The following is a 16,454-nucleotide window of genomic DNA, read 5'->3' as shown; positions in this document are numbered from 1 at the left end:
TGCTTATTACCCCTTTCTCAACCCACTTGCTCGTCTGTTTCTGAAGAAGCTGCTTTTCCTTGGAAGAGAATATTTGGAATTTTGTTACCTTCATTTGTGGCATTTAGGTGCTCAGATGGGCTTAGGCAAATTCCTCTCTCAGCCTTGGTATCCTCCCACCCTTGCCATCTGTAGTATGGGGACAGTAATACTTGAGTAGTTTATAGGTTTTTTTAAGCAATTACTGAGATAACATTATGTGCTTTTGAACACTCAGAAGTGCTATATAAATACTTGATAATATTATTAAGCTGTGTTCATTCTCTAGCAAGCTGTCCTTATTGGTATCCAGCAAATGCTGGTGTCCTGTGGAGAAAGCAATGAATCAAAAAGCTTTTTGAGTTATGTATATCCAGCATATTCCTCTGTGTGTTTTATAAAACTCAGCAACCATTTGTAAGGACAGACTGCTTGAAATCCGCAGATAACAGGATCATCACCAGTGTGAGGCGTACTGCTTGTGAAGTGGTCTCAGTTGTCTTTTCCTGCTCTCGGAAGCAATGCAGTATAGATTGAAATGTTTGCTTTAAAAATTCCTCTGTATAGTAAAGTTGCTTCTATAGGGTGCAATAGATTTATTTGTTGACTGATGAATCTATTGAATGTGGTTCTCTCCCCCCCCCCCCAATGATCAGTGTAGTTACAACATGAAATTTGCAGAACAGATTAATGACGAACTGTGTAGAATCAAGAAAATGTGTTCCATAATTAATGGTTCCTTTGAGTCCCAAGTATCCACAGCAGAAGCTGCCTGCTGCATCCCTGCATTGGCATTGCTGTCCTCCTCTTTCTCCTTTGCAGAGGCTGCCTTTTCTGCTCTGGGTAAAGAAGAGCAAGGGGCTGGAGCAGAGGAAAAAAGGTTGTTTGAGACATCTGTGCCTGCATCTCCTAAAAACCTTAAGACAGAATGTTGGAGGAGGGGCCCCTTCAGGTGTTTTGCAGGTTTCAGGTGGCACCCTGGCCTCCCAGGATGGGTAAAAGCATATATCACCTCATGAAAGGGGTTTGGGAACTTGAAACTTGTATGTGCACTATTTTGTGGAATTTTGTTAGATCTAATAAAGGTGTTGTCCTCGTATGGATGTGCTACTTTTTTTCTTAATGGCTACCATAGCTAACTTTCCATTTTAAGGTTTTCAAAGATTAGGAAAGATTCCTCTTCCCAGGAAGATTTAAAAAAATATAGCCACTTCTTAAAATGTGGAGGGGAAAGCAAGAAAGCATTGTTTTGCATTCAGTAAAGATTGCGTGTTGAACTGAGCTGAGACTAACACATTAGTGTTATTTAGAAAGCTCAATTACTATTGCTTTGTTTAATGTCAGAGCATTTTTCTTTCAGCTGCGCTAGTCTTTTGCTTGATCTTGGCCCTGGAAAGAACTGCTAAGAAGCCCATTAAGGTTTCACTTTCTAATGCCTGTGAAAGGATTTAAGTAGATTGTTGAAATTGCTCCTAGTAAATGGTGTGATCAGCATCACAATCCACCTTGCTACAAACTGTTGCTGACAGCAAAACACTTCCTACTACTAGCTTTCTTTACCATGGCATTTAAGAGCTTGTAGACAAAACATCACAAGAGAACTTGGTTAGAATGGCTGTATGCGTTGTGGTGTGTGTGTATTGAACCTGAATCAAAGTCCCAGTGCATCTGACACAAGAGTTAGCATTTGAGCAGGAGCTGACTGTGAAGGATGAAGATTGGAATCAGCACAAGGGGAAAAGAAATAGCTTGTGCTTGTTGGAAAAATGCAGATGATCCACTGGCTGCTAATATTGCTTTTACCAGGTGCGTATGGCTCTTAACGCTGGGTTTATGTTTCATAGAATCATAGAATTGCAGAGTTGGAAGGGACACTGAGAGTCATCTTGTCCAACTGCCTGCAATGCAGGAATATCAACTAGATCATATACATGGGAGTCTGTTCTTCTGTTGAACAGCTCTTACTGTCAGAAAGTTCTTCCTGATGTTTCCAGGGATAGTGCTAAAGCCAAAATCATGTATAGTCAAAACACAGTTGATTCATTGGTGGGTGAGATTGCCTAAGTTTTTCCCCTGGATGCCCCCTTTCTTTTTTAAACAATTTTTGCCAAATGTGTAAACCTGAATGTGTACGAGTTAAATGTGTGTAAGTTGCAAGTTACCTGCACAGATTTGTGACCTTGTCCTGTTCAGTTGTCTCATAGACGAGTTCAATTCACAGATGAAAGAAAATTCATTGTTTGATGGCTGCAGTTAAAGTAACAGCTCAACCTGTGCAGGCTGCCTATCTTGCATCAAATTCTACAAATAGTATTTGCATGTCACCTAACACCTGTAATCAAAGGACTTCACTTGTTTGACTGAGAGTCATCAAGTTATGAGGTTTCAAGAGAGAGAGAAACTGAGACAGAGAGAAGTGAGTGATGAAAATGAATATATATTCATTTTATATAGCCTTTTCTGACACTGACTTTGCTATTCTTATATCTGAATAGGATTCACAGCCCAATCCTCTGTATGTTTACTTGGAATGGGGCTTTCTTACAGGCAAGAATGAATAAAGTAACAGTCTTAGTTGATTAACTGACATTGGATTATTTTTATCAGTGCACTTTAAAAAAATCTAATTTGGTCCTGATGTAGCCCTGTAATAGGAATAATAATGAAATAAAATGTTGACATTCCCTTTTGTTACTAAACTTTCTTCAATAATAAAAAGGCATACATATTGAGGTTTTGGTAATAAGCAGATACATTGTAATTTGTTTTGTGTTAGTTTGACTCAGAGTCCTATTGGCAACAAATGAGAGGCATGTTTGGTAATCTTAAGTGTGCAACTGCAAATGCAGGAACTATTTGTGGAAGAAGTCTAGGCATGTGTATACATACACCACCACATTTTACACAGCCTCTGTGGTCCTGCGGTTGTTCTCTTCAGCCTCACAGGTGAGTAGAGAACTAGTCCAGCACAAGCCATTATTTGAAATGAGCACAAGTCACTATTATTATTATTATTATTATTATTATTATTATTATTATTCCGCCCATCTTGTTGGTTTTCCCGAGCCACTCTAGGCGGCTCCCAATCAAGTGTTAAAAACAATACAGCATTAAATATTAAAAACTTCCCTAAACAGGCTGCCTTCGGATGTCTTTTAAAAATAGGATAGCTGCTTATTTCCTTGACATCTGATGGGAGGGCATTCCACAGGGTGGGTGCCACTACTGAGAAGCCCCTCTGTCTGGTTCCCTGTAACCTCACTTACCGCAATGAGGGAACCGCCAGAAGGCCCTTGGTGCTGGACCTCAGTGGCTGAACAATGGGGGTGGAGACACTCCTTCAGGTATACAGGACTGAGGCCATTTAGGGCTTTAATTGCTCAGCAGTCCATTTGGACTGGAAATCTAAACGTTATTGTTATTAATTTCATTGCTGTACCACTTTATATGTTAAAGAAAAATCAAAGTGATTTACAACACATTAAAACATCAAATAAAACAATTCAGAGTAAAACAAATTTAAGCTTCAAGGGCAATATTTAGACTCTTCTCTAAAGTGACATTTTGCTTTCACCATATTTAGTTACCTACTTAATTTATATAACTGTCCCATAACAGAAGTATTCTAGTTTGTTTCTGCATTTGAAGTTTGGATACTACCTTGGTCTCTACACTTGTTTTGAGTCTGTCTTGAAGACAGTTATCTGGATGAAAGCTGGTGTGCATGTTTTGAACTCTATTTGGAGTTTCAAGTTTGTACTCCCTCAGGTTTTCTGAGGGTTAAAAAGTACAAACCATAACTGTAATGCAATATCTTCCTTGAGATTTGTGATATTGGAATGATCCTTTCGGACATAAATTTCTGTTTGATGTTTGAACATCTGCTTGCCCTTTATTTACACTTAAGATGCAATATAGATTCTAGTGTGAAGTGAGGTCTACTTTAGTGAAAATCATTATTTTACTTCCTCTGCCTCTTTCTTCGCAGGGTATAGCTGATTCAGGCAATGATGCAACTGACATGATTAAATTGCTTTTCTTAGATTGCTAAATAATTGCACTGTAATGCTGGGCAGCACCTGCTTAAGATGTTAGTAGCCTCGGAAATTGAATCTATTTCTCCAAGTTATCTGGGTTCCTGTTTTCTAATCAAAAAGTATTCTAGACCTCAGAATATTTACCTCCTCCCTTTCTGTAAGCCAGAAAATAGGGCTGTTGCTTTCACAGCAGGGGAGGAAGGGAAAGGAGAATGTTAGCCGCTTTGAGACTCCTGAAGGGGAGTGAAAGGCAGGATATCAAATCCAAACTCTTCTTCTTCACTAAAATTGAATGGGACAGACTTCATACATTCACTAGTGTAGAGTCCATCTGTCCCCTCCCCACACATAAATCTCTGTTGACGATAACCAACTGCTCCACTAGGGTGCAGCAGTGCTTATTAAAAATAATTCAATTGTAGCTGGTCTTTAATGACACTTTCTTAAATGGCTACTTTCCCTATAAGAGACAGTAAGCCTCTGCATACAGTTATTGGGAATCATAAGCAGAAGGAGGGTTGTTGCACTTCGTCTTGCTTGTAGGCTTCTTAAAGGCATCTGGCTAGCCAGTGTGAGAACAGGATGTTGAACTAGATGGGCTTCTGATCCGGTGATGGTGGCACCAACAGGGCCTCACTTGCCCATTATAAGATCTGAGATGGTTGATATTAGGGGGTTGTTCTTTTCGGTACTTGGTACTGTCTTCAAGGGCAGCCCCACATAATAGTGTTTTACATTAGTCTATACAGGAGCATGGACAACTCAGGTAAGGCTATTCCAATCTAGGAACAATTACAGCTGGTGACAGAGCTTGAGCTGGGCATAAACACTCCTAGCTACAGAAGCCACTTAAGACTCCAGTGATAAGTTGGTCTCCAAGTGTACTTCCAGCCTACAAACGTCTTTCTTCAGAGGAAAGGTCTGTGGTACTTCCTCCTCCTTAACATCCAGATATATGGGTGAGGTATAAATAAATTATTATTATTATTATTATTTATTTACTTACCTGCTGAGGCCTTCAAGAATAGAAGGTTGAAGGGTGATTATAGACAATAAGAATGTAGTATTTATATAGCACTCTTTCTAAGTGCTCAAAGCACTCTTAAATCTGTGTTGTTAAATAAAGCCAGTTCCAACATACAGTCCTCTCCGGGAGAATTATTAGCAAGTATTAATGACACCTGAGCGTTGGGTCCCATTAAAATTGGCTGTTGCTCTGTATTCAGTAGGTTTTGCAATATCATATTGGTCTCATTGGAATTCCTGATTGGGGAGAAGAAGCCCACAACAAGGCCTCTGTGGAGAAACACAAGTTGCCAGGCAGCTCCTGAGTACATTAAGAAGATGCTTGCCAGTAATCTGCAGCAGTAGCAGTGCCTCACAAAGCAATTTGTGCTGCACTACCAGGGAATGAAAGCATTTGCCAAGTTCAGTACTGGCACCACTGTTTTGTATGACAGTTCTCAAATACCTTCATTTAGCTGAAGTATTATTATTATTTTATTTATTTATACCCCACCTTTTCTCCTGACAGGACTCAAGGCATGGGAAAAGTATGTGAAATATGTGTAGGCTTGCTCCAGGGACTCTTCTACCATTCAGTGATGGTTGTAATATGTGTGTAAATAATCTTGCCTGCTTTTATCAGTGAAATTATTGGAATTTTTTTTTTTTAATTAAAGAGCCATGTCGAAAGTCTTGCAATTCAAACAGAAAACTCTTTTGTGAATAGTTGCATTACACAGTTGTAGTTTATGTAAGCTATGAGAACTTGGAGGATAGATTACAGAGCTTTTGTATAGTATTGCAGTGGCAGGTTGCAGGAACTAGCTTAAAAATATTTCTAGCCTATAGCATAGAACTTTGGTATTCAATGAGAAGTACATCTATATTAGCACAATAAGCTGGGTGCAGAACATAGCTTGTCATATGTTTTAGTGCTTCTCTGTCAAAGGGTTGTCTTTTCTACGTTGTGAGAAATCCATGGCAGTGCTACAAGATAATGGGAAAAATCAATATAGAACTGACCTCTTCCACCACATCCTCTTAAGGCACGAGGGAGGGAGACTGGCAAACCCATATGCACCTTCCTTAGCCTCACAAGTAAATGAGGGCAATCCCATTGATTTCCATGCAGTTTCTTAAATGTACTTATGTGTAACACTATATTTTTAATATTTTTTTGGAATCCAGCAAAATTTGTTTAAAAATACATCCAATTGGGTTTGGCTACTGTTCTCTCTGTACAAGTCTTTCAACAAAGGTCAAGACTTCTTCAGTGTCGTCATTGATAGCTCTTCCCATTTTTCTACGTTACAGTCTTATCCCTGTTGGGTTTACAAACATCACTGCAATCTTACATTTCCTAAGCCACAATACCTCTGGGAATTTGCTTTTATTTTACGTTCAAATTGCACTTTGAATACTTTCTAAAGAGAACATTGATGTGATGATTTCAAATTAATTGCAGTGCCTCATCTTGAGCTAGTTGCTGTTATTTGCACTTTATAGGCAGGCAAGTAAGTTTGAGAGAGAATAAATTAGGAGCATGGTAGGTGAGTAAAAAACCAAATGCTTAGCTTGTAGCCTGTTTTCCATCCTGACTGTGGAGGAGGGGAATCTATCATGGAAACACCTGCTACCAGCCTCATAGGCTAGTTGCTTTTATAGACTTATAAGGTTAGTCTCGCACTACTTCTAGTTTGTCATGGTGTCCAAATTAGCAAACTATGATTAGTACTTCTCCCCATCCCCTGCAAAAAAACCAAACAAACATGAATTAGAATTAGTTTTTTTCTGATTCTGTTTAAGAAAGTGATTAGGGTTGCCAAGTTGTTGCAGCAAACTATTCTGAACACTGAACAGAAAATGAAGGTGTAAGAATAGAAGAGGGAATAAAAGAGTCTCTGGCACATCCTCAATTGTTTAGAAAGATCATCTGAACTGAGTAATTTAGTCTACAGCAGATTTTAATTCAGAATTCCTATCCAAGCCCCCTGTTATTATTATTTTTAAAATGCTTTGATAAAATCATTGATCTTCATATGAAGGGCTTGATGGAACATATTTAGCATATATCTTCTTCCCTGAATTTTCTGGGTGTATGGTTTTTTTTGCGGAGTGGGGGGTGACAGATCATGGGAGCATGCAGGTTGTTAATACAGTGGTGCCCCGCAAGACGAATGCCTCGCAAGACGGAAAACTCGCTAGACGAAAGGGTTTTTCGGTTTTGCGTTGCTTCACTAGACGAATTTCCCTATGGGCTTGCTTCGCAAGACGAAAACGTTTTGCGCTTTTTTTTAAAGCCTCTTGCAGAGGCGCGGTTGCGACGGACCGTGCTTCGCAAGATGAAAAACATCGCAAGACGAAAAGACTCGCGGAACGAATTCTTTTCGTCTTGCAAGGCACCACTGTACAATTTGACACATTCCCAAAGCCATCCTTGTCTGTTTTAAATTGTTCAGCACTACCATTGTTGTCCTTTGTCATGTTATGCATGAAGAACATGCAGATGATAATTGGGGAAAGTTATAAACTTTTACTTTTACCCGTTCCTTTTGATTGCTCCCATAACCAGTATTCCTTGGAGTGAATGACCTCCTCTGAGTCAGTAATATGACAGAGTAGTGACAGTGGTGGCTGTGGGATCTAGGAACTATTCAATAGTAAAGGCAGAACTAATAAGAACCCTACAGTCCCATGCTCTTCACTCCTTCCCTAATTCTCCCCGTATTAATTCCTTAGTCCTCTCCTTTGTGTTTAGAGTTATTTCTGAACTGGTGTAACCATAGTTATCCTTTAAACCAGAGATTTGTTTAAAGTTTCCGAGAGTGCTTTCAGTCTCTGGTTTAAAGGCTATGGCCAGTTCAAGTGTAGCTCTAAAGCATAATTAATACAAGAAAGGATGATGAACTTTGCATGGGCAGAGCTTCAAGGGAGGGGGTAAGTGTGTGAGCCTTTGATCCACTAGTGATCATTCAGCTATGGTTTTGCAACTAAACGTCATTGTTGCCATCCATCTGTCTTGGGAGACAATGGAAGAGTGCACCTTTGGGGTGAGGTCAATCTGTTGGAATTCAGGCACCTGGCCTGTTGGCATCTGAACTGTTCCTGTGTGAAAAAATCTTCACACTTATTACAATTACTAACATTTGAATGCTTACAAGGATTAGGAAATGGCACTTTTGTGGCTTTGGATACTGCAGCCTTTGGATATTCCATTGATGGGATTCCCAAGCCACTAGTTTCTGTCTGGGGAGGGGTGTCAAAGATTACTAAAAGAACAGTTGTATTACAGATTGCCTTGAGAGGTGATTCAGTAGTTTTAACATGGAGATCATGCATATGACAACTACCATAATAGCAGCAATTCCTGCCTTTATATTTCAGATTAAAACTCTTGCAAATGTGTGGCTAACATTTAGAGGAAATGAAGTGTGTCCCCAGATAGTGCTGGCGGCCAGGAGTTTGGAACCTTGAAACAATGAAGTGAAATTACAGAAGGTCAAATGCTTCCAGAATACACTAACAAAATTGACTCTTTGTTCTGGAGAGATAATTATGAAATTGCAAGGTGGTGAAGTACAGTGTAGTGTGTAATTCTGTGGGAATAGGTGCTCAGCTTATTTTCTACATTAAACTACAATAAAATGAAATAAACTCTTTGAGGGCAATGTTGCTGCCTACAAACCCATAGCTTCAGTCCAATTTTGTTCACACAATTCCATTAATCCCTCTCCCCACTTTACAAAATACCTTGGAATCCAATCTGAGTTCAAAGTCTCTAGATCTCAAGAGTGATTTTTATCTTTGTAAATAAGCATAAATGGTTTCCCTTCGTAGACTTTCTAATGACAGGTGCCAGAATACTCTCAAAATATTCTATGAGTGTTTCTAATACCTAATAGGGCACTGGGCCAGTAAAACAATTATAATAAAGAGCTGGAAGAAGGAAGTGCTTGGGGTCTTTGCTTGGAATTGCAAAAAGGTTTTCTGAAAAGTGTTCACTGGTAGCATTTGCTTCATATGCCCCCCCCTCCTGCCCACCCGAGTCTTTACAATAATTTTCAGCTTGCTTAACTTTCTTTTACTTTCCATTTCCCCATTTATTATACAATCATTTGATTGTGCTATCTGTACAGAATGCATAAATTGCATATTTGTGCATCTCTATGTGCTTCATTTTTATTTATTTTAAAATGTTGAAATAAAGGTTTCCAGGGTGTCTTACCTGTTTCTATTGCACTTTGGAATATAGGTCAAGAGAAGGAAACGTTTTACTTTTTGTTCAGGGATAACAGGATTCACTGAGACCTGTGAGGGGTGGTGGTCATTTTCTCCACATTTTACATTGTATTTGATATTATAAAAGGGAGCAGAATTTAACCCCCACCTGTACTCTTACTGCTTCAAGTGGTTGTATCAAATTTAATCTAGGTATGGTAAAAATAGCAATGATTTCTACAATAAATGAAGGGCAGAAATTGATTTCAAGGTGAGTCATTCCACTTTTAAGTGAGTGATTCCCCTCTGTGTGTATATAACATGTAAATGTACATATTTGTATGCAGTGTAGTACAAGCAGTCTAGTCTAACTCAAAATTACTACTAGATGATGTCAGCACTCTATTATGGAGTCTGATCAGTTGTGAGGGCCTCGGTTTGTATGGCAGAATACACTTTCAGCCCTATATGATGTGGATAAATAGTGTGCGCCTACTGACCCCATAATACAAAAAGTTGGTTGTAAACTTTACTGTATATACTATATTTCCTGTCAAGTATTTCACATCAAGTTGTAATCCAAACATCTCAGAATTTCACAAGCCTTCTCTTTTTCACATTCTTTTCCTATTCGCTTCCTCCTTGCTGTTTATTGGTCTTGTACTTTCCATTATGCTTATGTAGACAACTGTCTAAAGAGATTACTCTAATAATTTGTTTACAAGACTTCCATTAAACACAGTTTATTGCTGGCTCTACAGTTAGGCTCCCAGATAATCGCTTTCAATGAAGCAAGTTGCTTTAAAGATATTTAGTAACTGTTATAATCTAGTTTTCTTTCCTGATGGAACCTGTTTGTATAGCTTTGTGCTACGGTGAACCAAGATAATCTGATGTCTATTAAGCCAAAGTAGTTTGTCTGTTTTTGCCTGTAGAATTATGGTGGTTTGAAAGGCTACTCTATTACAATTGCAGCTTTAAAATCATGCATAGTCACAAGGCACTCACAGTGGCCAAACCCACTTTCACCCGCCTCTGGTATGTAGCACTTGATGTGTTAGCCAAGATTAAATGTGGCCCTGAGGCCAAGAAAGGTTATCTACTTTGTGTTATATTCCATCTGTGAAGAAAGCATTTAGTCTTCTCTTGATGCAAAATTAACAATTTTAGTCTGTCCAGTAACTATCAGACCTTAGCTTAAGCCTAGTCAAATGTCACAAACATTTCATTTTTGTTTACTGCTTTTTGTTGTGAGATTAGAACTGGGACAAAGTAGGGTGAAGCTGAAAAGAACAACACTAGAAAAACAGAAGGAACAACTGTACAATATGCAAAGTCCTCTATTCCCATACTTCACCTCTGAATATCATGGCTGCTGGTTTTAAGAAAAACCCTGTATGCACATAATGCTCAGCCATGGTTTGTTAAACAACAAGTTAAGTACAGGTTTCCCCACAGTCCATCAAACCATTACTTGTTTCTCCAAAATTTGTTCTGTTTTCCTACTGCTTGTACATTATAACTCTATGACATTTAGGGTGGAATTACCAACCAAATTGTTAAGGAAACTTATCTAGGCATGCTTTGTAAGCAAACAGAACCTGGCTTGCCTATAGCGTGAACCAGGTCTAGATGGGAATATTTTGAGGACCTTCCCTTTAGCCGGGTCCTCAGTGGCATTAGGAAATAGTCACTGCATCACTTGTTGATCCAGTAAATTGAGATGCTTTCCAAACAGCTATGGAGGAAACATGTATTAGGAGAAATAAAACTGCTTGCATTTAGAAAGTTGCTTAATGAGTATAATTTCTAGGTAATTTGAATAAAATGTTCCAATCAAAATCTCCACTGAACTGTTCGTTAACTTGAAATTGAGTATCCAATGTGTAAAAGGCAGTTGATCAAATAATTGGTTAGATTCAGGGGCTAACTTCCAGTTAGGAGTGTTTCCAGTATAGACATTTTTCCTTCTGTGCCAGTTTTACTAGTGGCCCTTTCTGCTTTTTCTATAAGAAGATGGTAACCTGTAGCACATAGGTTACATATGAACACCCAAGATTTGATTTGATTTGATTTGCAGCCCAAAGACCCCTCTAAATTTTGTCTTTCCCCCAAATTAAAAATTAATTGTTTTAGCTGCATGTATATCTGCGTGGGCTAGAAAAAGACAATACTTTTCTTGTACAGTAAGCAGAGAATACATAATCTGTTGTGCGGTGCTGTGTGTTTGTGTGTGTTTGTATGTGTGGGAGGGAAGGAGGACCAATTATTTTAAATGTCATGTGGAAGAGAACAGGACACCAAAACACCTTTAATATTTGCAAGGTTTTATGCTTGGGGAAAATATGGTTTATCTATTTGAGTAGGGAAGTCCTGAGTACAGGCCTACCTTGGGTTACAGACACTTCAGGTTGCGTGTTTTTGGGTTGTGCACCATGCCGAACCTGGAAGTACCGGAACAGGCGCAGACACGGCACTGTGGGTTGCGAACGTGCCTCTTGCACGGATCACTTTCGGAACCCAAGCGTCCACTGTACTGTGGTGATCCTTTGCTAGTTTTTCCCACAGGTTGGTATATGGATGAACCTGCACACTTCATTTAAACCTTTTCCCTCTGTACTTTTTTGTCACTTTCCATGCACCAGAAATACTAACTTGTCTATCCCAGGAGAGGAGAATTGCCCATCTGTAAAATGTCAGGGAACATAATAACAATAGATTTGGGCTTATTTTCAGAGAGAAGCAGAGAGAAACAGTCATGTAGGGTGAGGTCCTCAGACTATTTATTTATTTCATTTCATTTCCTTCCCTTCACCCAAAAGTCCCAGGTTACAGCATCAAAAACTATTTTAAAAACCCATCTCTTGGCACTTGCCAAGGCCCATTCCCCCCCCCCCCCAAAGTTGAGGACCCCAGCAGTAGAGGATGCACATGGGTTTGCCTGATAATTGATGCCAATTTCATACATATAGTGAAGTGATGTACATCACTGCTACTGGGATGTTTAGGTTGCATATTTGTGGCAGCCAATACAAAGCTGCTTTACTAGAAATTGTCATAGCTTCTCAGCGATTTCCTAATTCGTTTCTCTGTTCTCTTGCTTTCAGATTCTCACAAACATAAAGATAAACACAAAGACCGGGAACACAGACACAAAGAGCACAAGAAGGACAAAGAGAAAGATCGAGAGAAATCCAAGCACAGTAACAGGTGAGATTGCTGGCTGTTGTCAGCAGGTTTGTTGTCCTGGCGTGCAAAACTAGGCCTGGAAACATGTACCGGTTGCAAGATTACAGTCTGAGTGCTTGTCAGCTGGCTAGTGGGGAGGTGGCATGCATTGAACTTGCTTCATGTGATCCCATCTGATTGGGCTATTGGCATACTTCTCAGCTGTTTCCAGCCATAGTTGGGGGAGATGTGGACATGATGCAATCTCAGAGATTGGCTAGCCCAGTCAGGCTGTTGTTCGTCAGATAGTATTGTGTCTACTATGCCAATAAGTACATTGGCTGGCCTAAGTGTTGTGCAAGGCAAGAAGCCTGCTTTAGTCACTTTTGTTCACATACTCTTAACTTTGCAGGAGATGCAGGCTAGTTCACCACAAATTAAAACCAATAGTGCTTGCTCTTGATTGGCATAGCTGTGCTTTGGTACTGGCTTCCTTTCCTTACTTCAAAGGTCTCCACATAAATTGGTGGCCATTCTCATTGGAACTCTTGTTTTAATAATCTTCCTGAGTCATAAAGTGACACTTGAAATGGTAAATTCAAGACAGCTATTTTTTACTGTTTGGGGGTTAACCAAGTTATATGTAAGTTAATGTTACTGAGGTTAAAACCTGTGAATAGCTTCCAGATATCAAATTATGGGGCTGCCATTCTATGGTATATATGACTGCCCCCCCCCCTTCATTCACATAGCCTTATTTTGTACCTAAACAGTTACACAAATTTAACCGTTTAACAAATTTAACACCTTGATCCCTTTTGTGCTTTTTTCTAAACTTGAATACATTTTAATAAACCATTTCATTTTCCAATTTGTGATAGATGGGAGATATTTCTGAGCCAACATAACTCCAAAACTTACAACATTCATAGACCTTGGAGGCAGAGGCTGTAAATGTCTTAGCTAAGCTGTTGCACACTTTACTGGTTGCTTAAATCCCAGCAATGCTAATTAACACACTTTGCAGGGAATGGGGGTGGTATTTCACCTTGTGCTTCCAAATGTTGCTAAATTGTTGTGAAACTCTCTTCTCTCCTCCACCCACATTGTAGTGTTTACAGCCTTTTAGAAAGGGACTTTTTGCATGGCATAATGCAAAACCTGCTTGGCTTTTGGCTCATTATTCTGATGTGTTTCTTTTTTATAATCTCAATCACATTGCAGGCTTCCAAAAGATAAGATATATATCTTAGAAGGCGAGCAAAAAAACTCAGCCAAATGGGCGGAGTGTAAATAAATTATTATTATTATTATTATTATTATTAGTGAGAACACAGTGGATAAAGGGTAGACAGTGCCACAGGCTGTAGCACCTGTAGCACCTTATTCATCATGCACATGTTTACTTGTGTCCATTCAATGACTCTTGTGTGACAGTTCTGCCCAAGTGAGGAGCTCTTGGTTAGAATTTATATGCAGACAAATTAATTGTGGTATGTAGAGCTTTTCAAGTATGATTGCTTAGTAACTGTATTCATATTTTATGGTTTCCTAAAACTTAGAGGCATTTTAAATGAACATATTTATATACCAATCACCTTATATTCATTATCTGGCCACCTATTCATGATGATTTCCTGCGCTGACTAATAAAATACTTTGGCTCTTTCTAGAAGGCACGCTGTGCCCCTTTACCTGATTCAATTCAGTAGTACATACTTCTGAGTAGACACAATAAATTGCCTTGTCCCATCCAAGCATGCACTGTGTAATGTGCACGATTCAATTATAATAGATTCATTGAGAACATAATATTTGCAATTTGAAGCACTTCATGTGCCAGATCAGGAAGTGTATACTGAGATGACTCCCCTGTGTGTCGAGGGGATCAAGCATATGAGTGTATCCTGCCTCTTATGCCGCAGATCGCCTATATGGGGGCTCAACGTGAACTGACTACATAACTTGGATCATGCATTTAATTCAGAATTTTTTCTAGGATATTGCTCTTGCAATCTTGGCCCATGTGCTTTAGGGTTGGATTCATGTTCCATATTTAGAAGATGTCTGGTGATGTCTGAGGAGGTGGTACAGGCATGCTGAGAGGGCAAGTAGGGGAGGTGCACGTTCCTCACTTTGTATAACATGAATATGGTAAATCAGTGAAGAAATTCTGTCACTTTTTCCATTCTTACTCCTTTTGTGTTTTGAAATCACATGCCTCCCATGTTTCATCTCATAAATATACCTGTGCTCAGTCCTACCCTAGGGAGGGAGAGAGAGAGAGAGAGAGAGACCAGAACTCTATGTCAGGAGTTGAATTACTAGAACCTGTATAAATAAAAGACTTTATATACTAATATTAAAACCTCAAACTTGGCTCGGCAGCAAATCTTCCAGTGCTCAAGCAGTGTCTCTGCTTACATAGAACTCTGTAGCATACACCCATGTTAGGGAGGCAGGTTGCTGAATTACACTTAATATGATCCAGGAAGTGGGAAAACTGGCCAAAGGGCAGGCCTAATTCCTGTAGAATGGTTTAGGCCTGCATAAGGTGACGTGTAAGAGATGATCAGGGGCAAACCAGAGTGTTTGGGCTAGCCATATTGAAGTTTTGGTGGGGTGAGGGTTGCCTTGGTACTATGGCTGTTTTCATACTTATTCCAATAAGTTATTCCATTAAGGGAGCAAAATTATTTATTACAATTATACTGCAGCCTTCCTCCCAAAGGAGCCCAGCCAACATTCAAGTTTACTTGAATTTATTATTGTTTCTGGATTAATCTTCATGCTTTTAAATCCAACATATTGGATCCAACATCCAATATCTTTCAGCCCAAAGGCAACTTGGAAAGCAGGCTGGTGTACAAAGGAAATGTAGCAAAAATGTAGGGCTTCTTAGTAGAGAGTATAAAGTTGCAGGACATAATATTCAGGTAACTCACATCTTACTCGAGATTTCAGTTCTGGGAGTCCACGCATAAACACAGAAATGTATGAAGCCGGGAACAACCCCCTCCTGTGAGAGAGCTGCTTACTCTGCTTTGTGAAGGCGGTGCAAGGGCTCTGGCAGCGTCCCAGAGCCCTTCCACTGCTTCCCCAAAATCTTGTAAGCCTGCAATTGTAGCTGTGCACAGGTGGCCAGGGAAGAATAAATAAATAGGGAGCAGAGGGAATGGTGGGTTTCCTCTGCTTTCCATTTATTTATTTATTTATCACACACACTTACACACACCACTGCAAAAGCATAAGTATAATATGTGTAAGTTGAGAGTTACCTGTAGGTAAAAAGGTAAAGGACCGCTGGATAGTTAAGTCCAGTCAAAGGTGACTGGTGTGCAGTGCTCATCTTGCTTTCAGGCCAAGGAAGCCGGTGTTTGTCCACAGACAGCTTTCCATGTCATGTGGCCAGCATGAGTAAACCGCTTCTGGTGCAACAGAACACCGTGATGGAAATCAGAGTGCATGGAAAACCCATTTACCTTCCCGCCTCAGTGGTACCTATTTATCTACTTGCATTGGTGTGCTTTCGAACTGCTAGATTGGCAGGAGCTGGGGCAGAGCAACAGGAGCTCACTCCGTCCCAGGGATTTGAACCGCCGACCTTCTGATCGGCAAGCCCAGGAGGCTCAGTGGTTTAGACCACAGTGCCACCCACATCCTGTAATGTAATTCAGCTCATTGGAGTGCTGATGGGGATGTTAACCTGGAGAAAGAATTTTAGCTGGTATTTTATCTAGGGCCTGTAACTATTATAATAAGTTTTGGTTTATAGCAGTCTATATGGTTCTTTATATAGCTTGCTGAAAGTCCTGTGCTGGTTCAAGATAGTAAATAAGAAGTAAATGTATTTATTTGAGTCAGTACAATACATAAGTGCCACAAGGATTAGGCTCAGAGTGGCTTGCTATGTCATATTCAGTGCAGTTTTTTTTTGTTTTTTTTGTTAGTTCATCTCCAAACAAAAAGCTACGTCTTAACTCTAGCAATGCCATTAATGTTGTGAGC

General features: G+C 39.6%; 1 protein-coding gene across 1 annotated transcript in view; it reads left to right on the top strand.

Annotated features, from left to right (window-relative positions):
* The window catches only part of TOP1 (DNA topoisomerase I), a 71,727-nt gene that overhangs the window by 20,716 nt on the left and 34,557 nt on the right, over nucleotides 1-16,454 (top strand). The window contains exon 3 of the mRNA XM_081009234.1: nucleotides 12,386-12,488. Coding sequence (XP_080865360.1) covers nucleotides 12,386-12,488 — 103 coding nt within the window. The remainder of the gene's footprint in view (nucleotides 1-12,385; nucleotides 12,489-16,454) is intronic.

This window comes from Podarcis pityusensis (assembly GCF_964106645.2).
Source record: "Podarcis pityusensis genome assembly, chromosome: 6".
NCBI lineage: Eukaryota > Metazoa > Chordata > Lepidosauria > Squamata > Lacertidae > Podarcis > Podarcis pityusensis.
This window is presented reverse-complemented; position numbering and strand designations above follow the sequence as displayed.